Source organism: Stigmatopora argus, chromosome 12, assembly GCF_051989625.1.
Source record: "Stigmatopora argus isolate UIUO_Sarg chromosome 12, RoL_Sarg_1.0, whole genome shotgun sequence".
Lineage (NCBI taxonomy): Eukaryota > Metazoa > Chordata > Actinopteri > Syngnathiformes > Syngnathidae > Stigmatopora > Stigmatopora argus.
The window spans coordinates 8134344-8153194 of NC_135398.1; the positions used below are offsets into that span (position 1 = coordinate 8134344).

The 18851-nt window shown below is 41.4% G+C and overlaps 3 protein-coding genes across 3 annotated transcripts; 1 reads left to right on the top strand and 2 right to left on the bottom strand.

Annotated features, from left to right (window-relative positions):
• Positions 1-1481: 1481 nt before the first annotated feature.
• usp14 (ubiquitin specific peptidase 14 (tRNA-guanine transglycosylase)) lies at positions 1482-6176 on the top strand. Its single transcript, XM_077615861.1, has 16 exons — positions 1482-1650; positions 2201-2346; positions 2769-2801; positions 2885-2989; positions 3066-3169; positions 3242-3300; positions 3500-3630; positions 3704-3784; positions 3862-3944; positions 4117-4231; positions 4299-4364; positions 4469-4561; positions 4624-4743; positions 4815-4884; positions 4992-5099; positions 5173-6176. The coding sequence occupies exons 1-16, from the start codon at positions 1635-1637 to the stop codon at positions 5319-5321; spliced, it is 1479 nt and encodes a 492-aa protein (XP_077471987.1). The 5' UTR covers positions 1482-1634; the 3' UTR covers positions 5322-6176.
• thoc1 (THO complex 1) lies at positions 6177-10778 on the bottom strand. Its single transcript, XM_077615860.1, has 21 exons — positions 10675-10778; positions 10418-10491; positions 10278-10338; positions 10128-10197; positions 9854-9972; positions 9741-9789; positions 9559-9654; positions 9146-9228; positions 8981-9054; positions 8806-8914; positions 8604-8738; positions 8276-8376; positions 8130-8196; positions 7956-8006; positions 7801-7871; positions 7639-7734; positions 7498-7563; positions 7348-7431; positions 7130-7277; positions 6967-7051; positions 6177-6544 (listed from the first exon to the last, which is right to left on the bottom strand). The coding sequence occupies exons 1-21, from the start codon at positions 10774-10776 to the stop codon at positions 6267-6269; spliced, it is 2019 nt and encodes a 672-aa protein (XP_077471986.1). The 5' UTR covers positions 10777-10778; the 3' UTR covers positions 6177-6266.
• A 5221-nt stretch (positions 10779-15999) lies between these two features.
• Positions 16000-18592, bottom strand: LOC144086124 (aquaporin FA-CHIP-like). The gene is made up of 4 exons (XM_077615927.1): positions 18176-18592; positions 17277-17441; positions 17115-17195; positions 16000-16486 (listed from the first exon to the last, which is right to left on the bottom strand). Exons 1-4 carry the CDS (start codon positions 18530-18532, stop codon positions 16307-16309), a joined length of 783 nt encoding a protein of 260 aa, XP_077472053.1. The 5' UTR covers positions 18533-18592; the 3' UTR covers positions 16000-16306.
• Positions 18593-18851: the final 259 nt, after the last annotated feature.

Consider the following 18851-nt stretch of genomic DNA (forward strand, 5'->3'; position numbering starts at 1 on the left):
TATATATATATTTCTTGCTTGTCTTGTCTTTTTTGTAATGTATTGCCTTACATTGATTCCTAGATAAATGGTTCAAAAAGGAAAAACATTAAGTTAACAAATGTAAAACTGCACTGTTTGAATTGTAAATTATTTGAAGACTCAACAGGTGTAGCATTTGGCCCACCTCGTGCCTTAATAACCTTTGGATATTGATTTTACTGCCATATCTCTTTTCCCCTTCTTCCAAAAACCAGACAAATCATAAAGCTTCCATCTTGTTTTTTTTTCTTCCAAAATTGCCATTCGTGTTGTTTAATTGCAAATTTGTTTTTGCATACATAAAGCGGGGTGGGGAACCAACACATATTTCACCCGCCCCCAAACGTTTAAGACAAAAATGCTCGTAATATATAATATTAACATTTGTTTAATGGCCATAAATTTAGTAAACACCTCGGACAATTGAATGAAACTGTTTCCCACCTCAGATATAAAGTATATATATTAGATTACCTCTACTTGGATGTATTGAAATGGAATTAGCATGTTTAAAAAAGGAAAAGCACAAAAAACACTCCCTCTTACTCATCTAGTGACGAATCTTGGGATAGTGTAAAATTGTATGTCAATAAGTAAGTGGCCAATGTCCCGTTAATGCAAATACACCCTCTGCAATGTAAATAATGAGAGAGACATATGGATTATGGAATTACCTCCACAATCTTTTTCCCCCATTTTGTTTTTAATTTTTTTTGTTGTTGTTTAGTTTAAAGAAGAAAAAAAGCACTGGAACTCTGATATACTCTGGTCTTGGACAAAAAAAAATTGCATGGTTTATTTGCATTGGAGTCCGCACTGATGGATATGTCAATAAACATATCTTTATCATTCACTGGAGTCTCACATTTCATTGCAGAATAACAAATATACCAAACTTTCTAAAGAATCAGATTTAGAGCAAAATGTGGTATTTGTATTTTATTTTTAAGAATCAGGTTATTCATGGTCAAGGGGGTTGAGGGTTCGACCCCTGGTCAAGACCCTCCTGTGTGGAGTTTGCATGTTCTTGCCAGGCTTGCGTGGGTTTTCCTTGGGTACTCCGGTTTCCTCCCTCAGCCCCCAAACATGCAGAGTAGGCTATTTGAACACTTTAAATTTCTCTGTGCACTGTGATTGGCTGGCCACCAATTCAGCGTGTCCCCCGCCTGGTGCCCGAAGTCAGCCGGGAAAAAGCTCCAGCACCCCCCGCGACCCTTATGATGGTAAGTGGTAGAGAAAATGAAAATGTTCAAGGGGTGCAGTATATTTGGGGTGTTGCACCATATTCCAATTGTAAAATTGATTTGTTTTTCAAGAAAGCAACGAATATTGCACTATAATTTAATTGAAAAAAAGAAGGGTTTCACATTGTTTTAATGTTATTCATTTTATACAATGCAACTTGTGCCCCAAATATCTGTGTGGTGATTCCTCAGGCATGACGAGTCGAGACTCGAACGCATCGATAAATTCCCAGCGTGTTGTTGCAGCGTCATTGCATTTGAATGAAGTTGAGATTGCACTCAACCAGCAGCCAAGTCAAATCATTCGCGCCCCCAGCGGACTGAAAACAGGACAAAAAGAACACGTCGGCACCTAACACCCTGCCCAGCATGCCTGTGTTTTCAGGTATGGACTCATCCTTTACACGGATTCGGGAATTTTAAAATCCATGAAACGAGTTCTCATGATCTGGCACACTAAGATATCATTAGCATGTTAGCTCATGTGCAGTTAGCGTGCTAACGGCTACAGACCGTGTTCTGCGATTTTGGACGTTAGTTCTAGACTACAACTCGAAAGATAAGACTTTTCGATAAACAGTGAACATGTAATTATGCCAGATGTGTTATTAAATGTTTGTAGCTGGAATAATTGGCATTTATTGATACTAGTAGTAGCTTGTTCCCGCTAACTCTGCTAGTAGTTTGGCTAAGCAGGTGGCTCTCTGGTAGCAATCAAAAGCATGTTTCCTTTAAAATAATGGTGCCGATTGCTGTTTAATTTGGTAATAAATCACAAATCGTGTCCTGCAATATGTTTAATTTGGTGGGACTAGGATTTACTTGCGGGAATATGTCGCTGACTCACGCTGGTAGGTAGACAAGCGACAGTGGCGTCGCAAAGTTGTGTCAAATTTGATATAATAACCCATTTGGCTTGTCTGCCTCTCGTCCAGTCAATGTGAAATGGGGCAAAGAGAAGTTTGATGCCGTGGAGCTCAACACCGAAGAGCCACCCATGGTGTTCAAGGCTCAGCTCTTTGCCTTGACAGGAGTGCAGCCTGACAGACAGAAGGTGATGGTGAAGGGAGGCACCCTCAAGGTAAAGCACATTTTATTTTGCCAGCAAAAATTTGGATCAGAACTGTGTTTTGAGCTAGGATTAATCCTAATCTGTAATAATTAGTATTGTGGTTGAATTTATACTTCTGACAGTCATTATGTATTCAGCAGTTAGTGTGTTTGCTCGGAGCATCAGAAATAGAAAATGTCTTGTTTTGGGATTTGAATAGTTATTGTAACACAGACAAGGAAATTGAGGAAATCGATTGTTTACTTCTGAGAGAATGAACCCTGAGGACTAAGTCTAAGAGACTAAGAGTCTGATACATCTGTCTGTATTGGACTTCAAATTTGGTTTAAACTTCAACCTGCAAGTTACTTTAGCCACTTATCCACAAGTCAATAATTCAGGCAGAACCCCAGGTTATGGAAATTTGAATCCATGCCTCTTTTACATTTCAGGACGACGAGTGGGGTAACATAAAACTGAAAAATGTGAGTATTTGACCACTTCTAGTAAGACTTCAATGACCTGAGTGAGCGATAAAGATGCTTTGAAATATGATCTGTGTACTTAGGGGATGACTTTGTTGATGATGGGGTCAGCAGAGGCTCTGCCCGAGGAGCCCGCCGTCAGACCCATGTTTGTCGAAGACATGACCGATGAGCAGCTGGCCTCAGCTGTGAGTAAAGCATGGTCAATGTATTTACATTGTAGTGTGTATTGACTCTACTTCCAATTGTCCATGTGGTTGTCAGATGGACGTTCCCTGTGGGCTGACCAATCTGGGAAATACCTGCTACATGAACGCTACCGTGCAGTGTCTGCGTTCTGTCCCTGAGCTCAAAAGTGCACTCAGAAAGTCAGTTCCTCATTCTCTCTCTTGGCTACCTTTGACTCCGATTCATTTGACGATGCGTGTCTCCCTCTGCAGGTATTCGGGTGCGCTGCGATCTTCGGGGCCCAACTTGTCCTCACAGTACATCACTGCGGGTAGGAAGGATGCAGGGCCACCCATCCATTTGTTTTATTTAATACCCTTGTGCTGGCATGTGAGCTATGGCCACCCTCTTTAAGGGGTCATGAGGGTTTTTTGTCATGTCGGCCCCCCCCATTTAGCTTTAAAAAATATTCATGTGGGGTAAAGTTCAGAGAAACGAGCTAAAATGTGTTTTCCCGTTTGTTTCCTCAGCTCTGCGTGACTTGTACGAGACGATGGACAAAACTTCGTCCAGCTTGCCTCCCATCATCTTGTTGCAGTTTCTCCACATGGCCTTCCCGCAATTTGCCGAGAAAGGAGATCAGGGTCAATACCTTCAGCAGGTCCGGAAACCGCGCTCTGAGTGAATTGGCAAGCTTCATATCTCTCATTCGTGTGCCAATTTGTTCCGTTCAGGATGCAAATGAATGTTGGCTGCAGATGATGAGAGTTCTTCAGCAGAAGCTGGAGCCACTCGAGCCAGAGACACCCATGGAGGTCATCCAATTCTTCATAAACTGCAGACTTGAAGTATTTTTGAAAAATAACCCAATTATTGTTCTGTTTCATTTCAGACCGACTCTGAAAGCGGAGCCGCTTCTGCCTCCGCAAAGAAAAACTTTATCGATCAGTATTTTGGTGTCGAGTTTGAGACGACGTATCCTTATTTGCCTTTTTGACTTTTGAGCAGGAATGAACTGAAGTTGCAATTCTTAGCCGAATATGAGAAAAGGAAAACGATTATCCAGTCATTTTTAAATGTTTTATTTTTATATAAATGCATTCGAGGCAGTTAGAATGGGATTTTTTTCTCCTTAAGTCTTGTTCAGCATGAAATGCACAGAATCGGAAGAGGAGGAGCCAATCAAAGGGAAAGAAAGCCAGCTTCAGTTGAGCTGTTTCATCAATCAGGAAGTCAAGTATCTGGCCACGGGTCTGAGGCTGGTATGTGCTTTTTGATTGAAGTTGTTGAGAAAAGTGTGCTGTTGAACACATTTGGTCTTGTATGCAGAGACTTCAGGAAGAAATCACCAAGATGTCTACCACCTTGGACAGAAATGCTCTCTACATTAAATCGGTAAGCAAGCAAAAACAGAGACTCCAGCCACTTATCAAATCTCTTTGTATTTAGTTTTGGCAAATTCAAAAATAATCCACCTTTTTATTCATTATTGCCTGTAGTCCAAGCTGAGCCGCCTCCCCGCCTACCTGACAGTACAGATGGTTCGCTTCTACTACAAGGAAAAAGAGTCTGTAAACGCCAAAGTTCTCAAGGTGGGTCAATATCGCCAGTGGCCGCGTTCCTCATTTGACCACTGCCGGCGTTCCGTTTCCAGGACGTGAAGTTCCCCCTAATGCTGGATGTGTACGAGCTGTGCACGGCCGAGGTGCAGGAGAGCATGGTGCCCGCCAGGTCAAAGTTCAAGGAGATGGAGGACAAGAAGCTGGAGCAAAAGGTAATAATGAAGCATCCTTTATTATAGGGTCCCTGTTAGATAAGATGCTTTAATACTATTCCCTTTTGTAGCCCAAACAAGTGACGAAGAAGGAAGGCGCAGCCAAGGAGGAGAAATACGAGCCTTTCTCGTTCCCTGACGGTAAGTCGTGACCAAATGTGGGCATTGAATGATATTTCAGTGCCATCTGTCTTAATGATTGGATGGTTAGCGGCGTCAGTAAAGCGTTCGTATGGTCCATCTTGCAGACATAGGCTCCAACAACAGCGGTTACTATGACCTGCAGGCCGTGCTGACACATCAAGGCCGCTCCAGTTCGTCGGGTCACTATGTAGGCTGGGTCAAGAGGAAAGAAGGTAAGAGAGCTTCACTTTTAAACACCCATTCACTTCATTGATTTGTGACACGGACGTGAAAATGTCTCCGCAGACGAGTGGGTGAAGTTTGACGACGACAAGGTGAGTGTGGTGTCGCCCGAGGACATCCTGCGGCTGTCAGGCGGCGGCGACTGGCACATTGCGTACGTTCTACTCTACGGCCCGCGGCGGTTGGAGATACCGGAAGACGACGAACAGTAACCCACCGGTGGGACAATGTTGCCATTTCCCAAAAAACGCACGGTTTGCATAAACCGTGCAATAAAACTGGTGTCTTATTGGATCACGTCGAAGATTTTTTGTTTTCCCGTAAGGTGTTTAAATTTCAACCGTTGTGAGCTTCAAAGAGAAAAAAAAAGGACGATTGCCACGCTGCTAATGTTTTATAAGCGTCATCTGTTTTTTAAGCATTTGTCTTCACTCGCTTGCTTCATGTTTGTTCCTCTTCTGTTCTGCAGCAAGGTGGACAACCTCCTGCTACTAACACATCATCACATAGCTGTTTAAATGTTGGGGGAGCATTGTATTGTCTTAATAGAGAATCTCGCGTCGATGGGCAAAATTGTAAGCCATAATTATGGATTTTCCGGCTGACAGTAGAAGAAAAGTGACAACCTCAGTGTGCCTATTTCAGTTAAAATAAGGTCACCTACAGTCACACGCGAAACAAATGTTTTTAGACGGTGGGAGGAAGCATTTAAACACCATACGGGAAAGCCTGATGTGCAAGTGGAATCTTGTTGATTCAAATGTTATCACTGTCAATGGTAGAATTAATTGGGGATTCCTGATGCCAAAATGGCCCCAACCAGTAGCATTGAGGTTGTCCACAGCTGCTCCAGAACATCTGCCAAATGTCCATTCTTCCTTTGGAACATTAAGAGTGATCAGTCCAGCCATGATGGTTTCTTCCAAGTCTTATTGCCTACTAAGAAATGAAAAAAATGCATTCTTTTTGTTTCTACAAGCACACTTTGTGCTTCACCTTCACTTTGGTTCTAAGTTATTGGCTGATAGCTTTCATAAGTGTTGCAAATAAAAAAAAGTGTATGCGAATCTGTATCAAAAGCTGTCTTTAATGTGACACTAGGAATCAAAAACTTTCTACCATCTTAGTATGAAAAAAAAAAAACACGTCAGGCTTTTTCAAACCTCGCTGAGATCATCCGCCATCTTGGCGAAGCCGGCGGCGTTGAGGGCTGCCACCAGACTTTCCACGGTAGCCTGCGTCCCTTCCCGGTCCTGCCAGGTGACCAGCAGAAGCTTGGCCCGGATCTCGGCATCCTCGCTTTCGTTCTCGATCTCGCGCAGCTCGGCCGCACGCATTTCCAAGTGCGAGGCCAGCGACTTCCAGCGGCCGCCCAGCTTGGCCGCCACTTCGTCCATCTGCTGGTTGCTTACCATCTTGCTTGGCATGCTTGGACCTGGGTGGGCAAAAGATGGAGAGGAGTCAATGAAGGGTTAGGTGAAGAGTCTTAGGTTCTGTTCTAGCAAAACAAAAACATGGCAAAAGTACAACAAAAAACAAGTCAAGATGAGAAATCACATGACCAGCAATTTAAATCAATAATTTTTCAAGATGGGGTCTACTGTTTTAAGACTAAAATATTACATTAAGACCATCTTATTTTTGGACATTTGAATTGCAATATTAAAATATATTTCCTAGGAAAATAGGTCAAGAAATAAAGAAAGAAATATGGATAACTACCCTAAAAAAATTTTTAAAACCGAAGTAATTTCCCCCCCCCAAAAAAAAGTTAGTTGCAGGACATTTTTTTTTAAAACTATTACCTATGGGTAAGCAGAATTTTGGAAGAAAATTGACAGGGGAAAAACAACTCACTGTCATTGCTGTCTTTGAGCAGATTGTCGCCGTTTTCATCGTCATCCTCCTCGCCCGTCTTTATCTCCTCCGAAGGGATGTCCTTCTGCAACGGCCGGTCACACGACTCATCACGTCAACGGCCGTTTTCACAAGTCCAGTGAAAGCGGGCGCTTTTCCTTACGGGCAGCTCCTTGGCCAGCTTGCTGACCATGCTGTCCAAGTAGTCGGCCAAGCTGTTAAACTTCTGGTTGGTGGGCTGAAAAAAGTGCGGACTTCTCCTGGAGAGCAGCCTTAACGCTCGCCAGCCGTAGTTTGGATTCCGGACGACCCTTCGCGAAGAACAAAAATGGTGATGTTTGCTTTCAAAGGGTTTTTTTTTGGAGGGCTGAGGAGACTTACTTGTACTCTTCCTCTACCATGTTGACTGGGTCGGCCTGCTCGATGGCTTCGGTGAAAAATTCATCCAGCGAGGGCATGAATTCCCTGATCGGGGAAAGACCCAAAATAGTTAAAATCCCCCTTCCAAAATGGCCAAGATGGAGTTTTTACCTGCTGTCAGACTTGCAGGCTTCCATGTTGTCCAGGTTTAGGTTCCACAGGCGCGTCAATTCATCACTTGCCCAAAAAATAAAAAATAAATAAATAACTTTGCTAAAACAAGTCATGGATAACAATAATGAGGATACCGACTTTCCCATGAAGATTTTCCTGTCGGGCCCTTTCCCCAAAAAGTCTTCTGGTGCCGCTCGTTTCCTGGTGGGCCGCTTGGGTTTGTCGTCGGCTGGCCTGGAAAAAAAACGAAGCGTCAAAACATTGCTAATGAAAAACAAACAAAAAAGACTCGTGACGTACCGTTCTTTCACGAAGCTCGAGCAGCCCTCGTTTTTCCAAGCGATCCAGTTTTCTTCGGTGTTGAGGATCCGCTGGCCAGAAGGAAGCATGCAACGTTGGCACGATTTTTAAATTATTATTTTTTTAATGTGACGTTAGCAAAAGTTTTGACTCACTTCCACCATGCTGGCAAACTTGTCGCCGTCAGGAGGAATTTCCTTCAGAAGCTGCAGACAAAAGTATACCTTCACTTTGAACTATTTCGCTACCGTTGATGGTGATAAGACAATGAGTTCAAAGTATTAGAGCTGTCAAAATACAAGCAATTGTGGTTGTTCTTTGAATGTTACCTGATAAACCAGCTTTGTGGTTTCCTCAATCCATGCCGTCTGGTCGTCATTTAGCAAGCAGCTGGAGCTTCAAGGGGGGGAAATTGAGGTGTTTTTTTTTGAATTTTGAATGAATTAAAAATGAAGTCTTTGTGACTAATGACTACCTTTTGAATTTGACTTGTCCTTTGAGGTATTGAAAGAGGATCAGATATTGCAGCAAGATGTGGCGGCGGAAGTTGCTGTCACTCAACTGCAAGTCCATCAACTGCAAAGGTTGCCATGAAAAGAGCAAAAAAACAAAAATCATTAAAAAATATTATCATTAAAAGTGTTTATATGATTAAGAGGCAAACTATAGTCTAAAGAGGATACTACTAAAATCCCTCCCAGACTGAATAAACTCAAATATATGGATATATTTAATTTATATCCTAAATTGTAATGAGGTAAGGCGTGAAAAATTCACAATGAATCAAAAAGTACTGGTGTCACCTTTTCGCTGGTGAGAAACTTGGCAAAGTAGACGTGCTCCCCGCCGGCGGCCCGAAGCTCTTCCAGTTTCCTCTTGGAGGCCTGCATGTCGTCCAGCTTGAAACTCTTGAACACGGCCAATGTCTCGTCCGAGTACTGCCGTTAGCACACCGCTGCGTTTAACACCCCGCGACGGCGTCCAGCGGCGACCCGCGGTACGTACCTTGAGGAAGGTCATCCAGGAGACTTTGTCGTAGCACTGCACTGGGTTCCTGAAGTAGTCCTGCAGCGTCCAGAACTTTCTGTAAAGGTTGTAGTCGATGGGGATGGAGCTGAAAGCGCACCGGGAACATGGGTGAGTCTCTTCAGATGCTACTCTGACGGAGCGTGAGGCGTACCATGACGCCGGCGGTTCCTCGTCCCCCATCTCCCCTTCCTCCACCTCCATGCCATCTTCCTTCTCTTCCGTGTGCTACCATGACAACAACAATGACAGCGACGAGGGGAGGCTTCTAGTTGCTCAGATGCAAAAAAAAATAAAAAATTGGGGGAAGAACGCCAACCTTGAGTCCAAAAGTGCTTTCGTCTTCATTTTTGTTGAAAACTGTGACATTGTCCAGGTTGAACTGGCTTTGGAGATTCAGACCTGCACCCGAGCAAAAACAAACTCATGAATAGCATGTATAGATTTAAATGACCGCATTTCCACATTGAATGAAGGGCCTATTTTCATATGTTTCACATATCGAGAGAAAAAGCATGTAACTGCCTCATTTAAATCATGCAAAAACTGTATATCACATCTTAACATCTGAACATTTATTTGTAAACTAAAGTGCAATCACATTGGTTTTAGTTGCGCCTTCTAGTGTGGAATTATTGAAATTTCTGAGGCCAAGTGAGGGAGCGCCCCAGTCTAAAACATTCTCAAAATCCCAAATATTGGTGCGATTCTGATATTTTCAGCTGCTCTTACCGGACTTTTCCGAGAGCGGGAAAAGACGAGCCAGGAAAAGTTGTATCCGTCCACAGAATACAGTGTTCTGGGACTTGGACAGACGTCGTAGGAGATCTATAAAATGGAAAATAGGTGAGCGAATTTGACAGTAACAATAACAGAAGAATTTTAAAAAAACAACAACAACTTAAATAGCTTACCATTACACATCCTCAGCAAGTAGTTTTTGCCAGCAGTGTAGAAGGAATTCTAGACAGGAAACATTTCAGATGTAAATATTGAAAAGCCAAGAACCTCGAGTATTTTTTTTTACCGATTTCCATGTGGAGACGTTCTCCTCCACAAAGGTAAAGATGTTGTCACACTGGTCCAACGGAAGACTGTCCAGCACGTCCCCCAAAAGCACGAAAGGCGTCGTTGCAGAGCAAATCCCTGCATGGGGGAGTCATAATAGTAACACTGCTGATGACTACAAATATAGACTTTCATACACATTTCAGATTTCTTTTTTTTCCTTCAGGGCACGCATTTAACTCATTCTTCCTTTATTCGACCCTCCAATAATGTAAGTGAGTGGGTTCACATACCCTCAGTGACTGCATCTATGCTCATGCAGATGAGAGATAGGTAGTCATCACATTTCGACGCCCGGTCCGTCTGCAGACAATCACAAACAGAAGTTCCAAAGAAAGCCCATTCTTAAACAATAACACAAAATTATAATTCATGAAGCTTACGATCTGTTCTCCGAGAACCACCCTAAAAGCCTGGTCCAGTGTGGTCTTCTTTTCGGTCTCACTGCAAGGGGATTAATGCGCTTTTAGCATAAATGATATGGGGGTGTCGGTTTTTCCACCCGCATGATGTGATCACTTACTTTCCGGGGATGTGATGGAAGGCGTTAATGACGGCTTTGCTGCTTTTGTCGCTCAGTGCTTTCTTTGCGGATTCCTGTGAGTCCACCGCAGGAACATTTAATGTGAGACAACACCAGATTGTTAGCAAAGTTATTAAGTAGGTAACGAAAAGGTCATCGCGGCTCACGATCTTGCGGAAGAAGAAATCAGACGACACCACACAACATTAACAATGGTCGGTTTCCATAAATAAACACAATTTGACGTTTTTCCCCACCGTGAGCTTGTCTTTAGCCTCGACAAAATCAAACAAGGGAGGCGACATCTTTACACAAGGCAAGCCGGAAGTCATGCAAACTGTTTCCGGGTTCTTCGTCATCAAAAAAAGGTGAGTTAATTTTGGACATGGGATTTAAAATATTTTATTAGCCAAATACATTTTTATTTCTTTAAAAAAAGAGAGGAAAAACAAGAAATAAATTAAAAAAAACTGTACATTCTAAATAGTGTTTTTGGTCGTTCGATGTAAAAAAGTGATGCGTTCAATGACTTTCCCAAAAATACCATGTTATTTTCTATTGTATATGTATTTTTATAGCATTCAAATTCATAGGTTCCTTATTAAAAAAAACCTCCTTTGTTTCTAGCAAATCTTGCGCTGTTTACAGTCCACGCAGCGCCACTTAAAACCTGCTGGCAGCACTGTTGCACATTATATTTAGAGAAACTATCATGCCTGGAAACGTGTATATTATATGGAAAAAGGAATTATTTGAAAGAGTGAACAATGCACCACAGCAAAAGGCTATGATGGTATGATTGGATGGCTTCCAGCCTCATCCTAAATTCAGGATATTCTCCAATATACATCCAGAACCACTCTGAGGGTTTAAAAACATGACGCATTCTTTAGATGCAACACAATGTGAATAAAAATTCAGAAATTTAGAAAATCCTGATCATAATTAATCTCTACTGTATTATTCACCAATAGATTAGTAAAGTAAAACTCCAAAAGCAAGTTTCCACGACTGTCAGACATTTTCTAGGGTTTTTGAAATTCAGAAACAAAAAGTGTGAAATATCCACCTCTGGTAAAATTCTTCTTTCGTATCTGTTAAAGTCTCCATGTTAAGAAGAGAACTAAGTTTTGGTCAAGGTTTAAATGTATAAAAGTTGAAATAAAAGCCCAAGATAAGACCTGCAATGTGACCTTGTATGATGATGCAATGACCCAAAAGACTGCAAAAGGTTACGGTTCCTGTTCTGTCTAAACCACGGTTGAACATTGTCAACAATCTCTTTCGCTACGTCATTACTTCCAGGTTCATATAATGAGTGCATCTCTCGCTATAGCCTCCCATTTTCCCTTAGGCCTGGAAATAATCAAGCCCCGCAGCCCCGGGGGCCAAATCATTTGCGGAATGACACTCTCGTACAAAACGAGCTCGGGGCAAACAAAAGAGCATTGTGAACTCAAATTGAAAAACAATTTTGGCACACAATGCTCCCACCCATGGCGGAATGAGACGTCGGTCACAAGGCGCCCATAAAACATCACGTGAAGATGTTTTGTGTCACACCAGGTTAAGCCATAATGTGCTCATGGTGTTATTGAGGACATTTAATTTCTAAAGTCCAATGCAGTCTGGTTGGCTCATGAGGATTCAGGTGACGAAAAAACACGGTGGAAGAAAAATAAGCAATCCTTGGGTCACTTAATTAGACTTTTAAGGGTTAACTTGAAAACTGAGGTTTTCTTTTTTGTTTTTTTGTGTGGTGACAGCCAAAAAAAGAGGAAAATTCTCATTCAGTTAATGGCCTATTAGGAGAAAAGTGTAAAAAACATAACAAGATGCGAAATACTTTTTCCCCAATAATTGCTTCTAGTCCTGGAGTAATTTTCCTTGTTGAGGGAGCCAGTAAGCAAAACTTGGACTTGGACACCAAACTCCTTTACCATTGCGTTGTAAAACGATTCCGGACGCTGACTACGACGGTATGTTAATAAATACCTTTGCAGATGCGAGACCGAGCGAGTGCTGCCTCAGGGCTCTGATTGGTGCACAATAAAACACAACAATTCATCGAGTCAATTTCAAAAACCTTGACTGGATTAACCCCCATAGAACAAAGTGTTGAGAAACTTTTTCAAAGTCATTGGATGTTATTTAATGATTAGCTCAGCATGTGTGGGATCATCACACAATCATAAACCGTAATAAAGAACAGCAAAAAAAGGACTTGAACGAGATTTATGTGCATCGAGGGAGACGGGATACCGTCACAACACATATTGGAAAGATTCATCAAAATCTTCTTTTATTTTCTGGTTTATTTTCATCATCAATCATTGTAATCATCATCATGCTGTCAGCAGACTATACAGTAAATTATTCAGTCAAACAAAACAAAGCTTCAACAACAAAATGTACATTTGCATTATAAGATGGATTTTTAAAAACTTTTTAACTCTCCAAATTGCCTGTTTTTTTTCAAAGGAATCTTTAAATTGCATTTTTGCTCATTTAATTCATGAATTGAATGTAATGTACAGTATTTGAATATATGGTATTATGTGATTACATACTAATGCAATAACTTCTTATTTTATTCCAAAATGTTTTGGTTTGTGTTTCAGGCTTCACATGAAATTTAAGGTGTGTATTTATGAGTGTATAAATGATAATTTTAAAAATGATTTATATGGCATATTAACACTTTTGTCTTCTGTTATCAATGTATTATTCATTCTTTCTCAATACAAATGTTCAATTAGGCAATTATTAATACAAATGCTTCATTTATAAATGTTACATCATAAAAATATTACAAAATATTACTTTTGCAAGCCTATACAAATACTATATACATTACATATATATATGACTTATAATTTCCCCATTATGAAACTAATAACAAATTTTTCTTAGTGCATTTTTGGGCAAGGTTGTGACTTTCCATGGGAAATGGTGGTTAAAATGTTACATGTGCTTCAGTGTCCTTGCTTGTTGTCACGCTCACCAGTGTGTTAATATTCTGCACCATTAAGCAGGACAAGCTATCAGGAGTAAAGTCTTGTTGTCGTGGAAACAGAAGCAACTAAAAGTGCAACATGAATGGATGAAAGCCTTCCTCAGGCTTCTGCTTTTCCGCTGCTACTTTTATAGGCCAGCTGTACGTTCTTAATGTTACAGTAAATACTGTAATGCTGTTTGAAAAGTGTCCACAATGCAACTGTGGATTTACAGGATTTTTTTGTTCACATTGTTGTAACAAAAAGCACCTTTCGGAATGTGAAAAGAAGCATCTGCGAGCTATTGAGAAGCTTTCGGCGTATCTTTTTTGTCAACTGGAGAATGTCTGATCTTTTATTAGACTCGAAGATTTATTTCCTCTGATTTTTTTGTCACTTTCTGTGAGTCACATCTATTAATGGTTTTCAAATTTCGGTCTGCAAACCCTGGGGGGTCTTTTATATCATTTGCAGTTCATTTTCATAGGGACTTTGTTTTTCATGATTTATTATTTCCAGAAAGTATTTTTTTTGTCAATGCCTATAAATTAAGTCAATGCATTTGTTGGATATTGTTGGGGTTTAGATGTCACCAAAATGCACAATTTCACATAAGTGAGCCATTCCACTGAAAGCAACACTTGGTCACACTGCTTTTGATGAACTTTCCGAATTTTCTAAGATAAGTAACACCTGAACTGGTCAATTAATTGCATTTTTAAATCCTTAGAACTCTTAAGACATTCAATATCATAAAATAAGAGAAAATTAAGGCCCAAGTCATCTTTCTATTCCAAAACTCAACAGCAACCATTCTTTTTTTTAAAGACAATGGCAACTAAACCTCAAAGTCAGCCTTTCAGAAGCAGCAGTTTTCTTAATAATTTTACTGCGTTTGCTTACAAAAGACACTCAAAGGCAGCTTTAGGCTATAAGCCTTCACATGAAAGTTTCTGAGTTGAGAGTTTATTCACATACTGTTTCAAAAAAGGTCATTTATTTGAGGATGAAATACATACACTAGCTCCAGGGGGCCTAATATCTCATTTTGACACTGTGCGAGAAGCATTGTGTCTTGGGAAAATAGCTCCCATATTATCTTCACCAGAATCTATGAATGCAGAACTCCCAGATGAGATGAAAACATGCACATTGGAAGCTGGAGAAAAGCCAAGGGCTTCCGAGAACTGTCAAAAGACCCCCGCCCCTTAACCCCCAATCTAGTGGAGCCCCCCATTGCTGTGGCCATGATGCATTCAGGCGAAAACGTGAGCGTAAAACCGAGAAACATCAAAAGGGTTCTGTTCTTCTCTTTGACTTGTCAGGAATTTAAAATGGAATAACATCACTATTGTCTCAAACCATGATAAGCCAATGAGTAACCACTAAGGAACCCTTTCCTGGGGGAAAGTGCTTTGAAAGCCACCACGTGGAACAGAAACTGGTTCCACCGGAACCACTCTTCTCTGACCATGCCAGTCAGTATAAGATCCGAAAGAGTGGGTGGGAAAGCAGTCGCTCGGTCCAACTCCCTTCAATGGCTTTTTTTGAGGGAACATCCCAATGGGCTTTGTTGTTATGTGCTCACCTGCTGACTGGCTAATCTATATTTGGGATTTAGTTTTTAAAACTGGATTCATTCGTTTGAATGGATTCTTGAAAGGAACTTCCGCATGCGCCATGATGTCATAGAGAACTCGCGCCATTTACAGTTGCAGTGTGGTTTATTTTACTTGTTGACTGAGATGGACATTTAATTCATTTGCTCAGTGTCATAAAATATGCAAAAAAAATTATCATCTTGATCACTGAACTTCTGGCCAAATCAATTGAGCAGATAGAAGTCATTTATGTAAGTTTGACGAGGAGCATGAGCAATTTATTAACCCGCTCAAGTCATTATGACGTGTTGATTATCACTATTACTACTCCTGGGACATTTTATCAGTGGAAGATAATGACATGTGTGAGCATCAAAAGTACAACCATTTTCATTCCAATTAGAGCCTTAATTGGTATTCAGCGTTGTCATTATATTGTTGTTCAATGAACATTTTTTAAATGGATATTTCATGAATAATTAATCAATTTTCCCTCACACGCCATTCATTATACGGAGGGAAAAACAGCCCCCCACTTCCCAGCGAATTAACAAAATGTGAACACTCACGCAACAGCTCTGATAAACGGGATCAGAGTGTACAGCTTGCTGATTGCACGAAATTATTCTCACATCATCCATAAATTACGATAATAAAACGGTGACAGAAAGAGAAACCTCCACGCCACTGTGCGCCGTCGGATGAGACGGGCATGAGAGGCCCGCCAGAAAATGTTCCCCAAATGGGCCCCCTGCTAAAAGGGTTAATCTGGCCATTGATGAATTTGTGTTGCCAACTGGAAATATTCCAGGAACACCCCAACCCACCCACCCTATTTCCACCTCCATCACAATGACAATAACAACTGTTGGAGTCCAAAAGATGCAGGCATATCCTGAACAATTCCCAGTTCAAATGGATTGGACGTCCTTTGCTCTCAATGGCAGCCAATACATTAAACAGCATAAAAACAACAAAATGGAAGTTTAGGTGAAATGTGTTTTATTTTTTCTTACAAAAAAGTGTAATACAATAGAGACAAAAGTGATATAAGCACGTACATTTATACAAAAATAACGACACAGCATATAGAATACTGATTATGAACATTTCAACACAGGCTGATACATTTGCTGCAACCTTGAAATTGCCAAGTGCGTGTTTACGTGTTCGTGAGCTACAAAAAAGACCCTCGCACCTTCCTGATAGAATTCAGCTAAAACAAACAGATGATTTTCTTTTCTTTTTACAAGAGCTTATTGACATGCAGGGCCAGCCGTGTGCCGGGCCGACTATTTGCTGGACATTTCTACAGTGGAGGCGTCGTTGCCGCCATTGACGTCGTAGTCGCTGCTGGGGCCCCTCACCAGGACCCTCATGCGTCCGGGGAAGTCGTCGAACTTGGGCGATAGGAGGAAGTCATAAACAAGCGCCGCCGCCACGCCTCCGCACATGGGGCCCACCCAATATACCTGCAGAGTATTTTGGTCAATTGGGATGCTAAAATTGCCAACGTAACCATTAAAAGCCATTAAAAAAATTGTGTGTGTTTTCCTAATTATTCTATTGTTACTATATGTTGATTACTAGCCATATTTTTTTAAATAAAAACAATGTTATTTAAACATTGAAGCCACGGCTATTTCTTTATGCAGTAAATCATAGTATGTCAATATAACTAATTCACTGCCAATCATTTATGTGTAGGATTCACGTATTATGCCTTCTTGTTAAAATAGATTGAACTGCTGTCATATGCAGCCAAATAGTAAAGTATACAGTGTTTTACATCGTTTCTTCATTAAAAATGAATTTTTGGATGAAACACCTTAAAAGTTGTTAAAAACAGACCTCAAATTTTGGTGTTTACTTTTATTTTGACCCTTTTAACCTGTTTTCTTCAGCTACTTAAGAGATCGAGAATGGTAATCTGAGTCCTCTAATTGACTGAACAGTTTTAATGTGGCACATGGGAGTTTGATGTACTTACATTGTGGTTGTTCATATTAATTAATCATTTAAGAGGAAAGAAAATCAGACCTAAAAATAAAAAGTGTACCCCAAATGTACCCCAATTTGTGATTCTCGGCTCTTACGTACCCAGTGATTGGTGAAGTCATTCATGATCAAAGCTGGACCAAAGGTACGTGCCGGATTGATACCGCAGCCCGTGAAGCTGATCTGGAATGACCAACATACACAAAAAAACCTTAAGCGTCCACTTTGCCAGAAACCGACGCACGCCGAGGGACCTAAACTCACCGCCGCCAAGTGTCCCAGGGCCACAGAAAGGCCGATGGCCAAGGGTGCTGAGCCGGTGACGTCGCGCCGTCTTTTATCAGTGACGGCGATAACACACAGCACCAGCTGGAAGGTTGCCAACAGTTCGATACCCACACCCTGACTGGGGGTGAGGCCACTGCTCAGCTGAAAATAAAAACAACCCAAAGCCACTTTAAGGGTTTCTAATGGTCTTAGCAAAGCATGCAGATGACATATCTTGCCATGCCAGCTGCTGATACTACCGGGTGCAGAGGCAGCAGAACTTTGACCCATTGCATGTTTCGGAACGTAATAAAAGCAAAGCAGAGGAACAAGGACGCTAAATGTGACATTTTTCCCTTTTTCTTTTAAGGATTGCGCTATTTGACTGGATTAAATGCTCTATTGGGCCATGAATGTTCCATGGCAGAGCTTGACTCACAATTCTCCAAATATTTTATTTTATTTTATCCTACTTTGTTTATTTTCTTGTTATGACACTTTACTTGTTGAAAAATATCAAAGGTAGGAAGGAAAATAGATTTTTCCTCATAAAATATATTTTCTCCCATTAAAATATTGACTGATAGTCACAAGATTTTTTTTTTAATTCTAAAATTCAGATTCCAAACTTTATTCTGTTAGTGATATCCTTTTATTTTTGTGGGCTTATGATTTATATATCATTTGGATATTTCAAGACTCGATTTTGAATATATTAACTCAGTTTATGCACCAAAAACAGAAAATATTTTGCCTTCGCTTACCTTGCCCTGATTGACGATGCAGATAACTAATAATTATTTTTCCCTTAATATTCATACACAATAGTGAATGTTGAGCGTCTCTTATTGCATTGCCTGTATTTGCATTGAAAAGACATAACTCTGGGTACTGACCGCATTGAGACCCAGTGCATTTGTGGCGGCGGGTCGGGCGCCGTACAGAATGGCACTGGCCAGCGCCGAGCCCAGCATCTGCGCCACGATGTACATGAAGGCCCGGAAGACGCTGATCTGGCAGCTGGCGAGCATGCCGAGCGTGACGGCCGGGTTGAGGTGGGCGCCACTGATGTGGCCCAGGCTCTGCGCCAGCGTGGCGATGGCCAGCCCGAAGGCCAGCGACACCTTGACCTCCTGACCCGGGTCGCCTGGCTTGCCGATGGCCGCCGCGATGCTGAGGAAGATGAACAGCGTCATGCCCACCAGTTCGGCCAGGACGGCCCTCCAGAACGCCTTGCTCTTGAACTCTCTCATGGCGACGAGCGGCTGCAAAGTGCGAAGCGGGTGGGTGGGTGTGTTCACTGACAAAAAGCTAGTGGCGGTGTATTTAAGGCCTGAGGGCTGATAATGGTCAGTGGGCGGGCTTTGCAAAACTGAAAAGACCCACACTGAATTAATGAGGAATTGAAAAGACCACCTCCGGCCCCTCACCCAGTAAACTCCCCAACTTGGAAAGAACCTCCTACCTTTTGATAGTGAGCTTTGAACCTTACAGAAAAGTGGCACACCAAAAAAAATCTTAAATTATTAGTCCAATTCAGCCTTTTAGCACAAAAAAAATCAATTGCTGCGA

Coding starts and splice junctions, on each gene's coding strand:
- thoc1 (XM_077615860.1), bottom strand. CDS start 10,776: ATGACGAAGAACCCGGAAACAGTTTGCATGACTTCCGGCTTGCCTTGT. Junction 8,377..8,603: donor AGTTTCTCACCAGCGAAAAG/GTGACACCAGTA, acceptor CAACCTTTGCAG/TTGATGGACTTGCAGTTGAG. Junction 7,735..7,800: donor TCGAGCTTCGTGAAAGAACG/GTACGTCACGAG, acceptor TTTTTTTTCCAG/GCCAGCCGACGACAAACCCA.
- usp14 (XM_077615861.1), top strand. Junction 3,945..4,116: donor GGTGTCGAGTTTGAGACGAC/GTATCCTTATTT, acceptor AGTCTTGTTCAG/CATGAAATGCACAGAATCGG. Junction 5,100..5,172: donor CTGGGTCAAGAGGAAAGAAG/GTAAGAGAGCTT, acceptor ATGTCTCCGCAG/ACGAGTGGGTGAAGTTTGAC.
- LOC144086124 (XM_077615927.1), bottom strand. CDS start 18,532: ATGAGAGAGTTCAAGAGCAAGGCGTTCTGGAGGGCCGTCCTGGCCGAA. Junction 17,196..17,276: donor CCCTGGGACACTTGGCGGCG/GTGAGTTTAGGT, acceptor TGGTCATTCCAG/ATCAGCTTCACGGGCTGCGG. Junction 16,487..17,114: donor ATGACTTCACCAATCACTGG/GTACGTAAGAGC, acceptor AATACTCTGCAG/GTATATTGGGTGGGCCCCAT.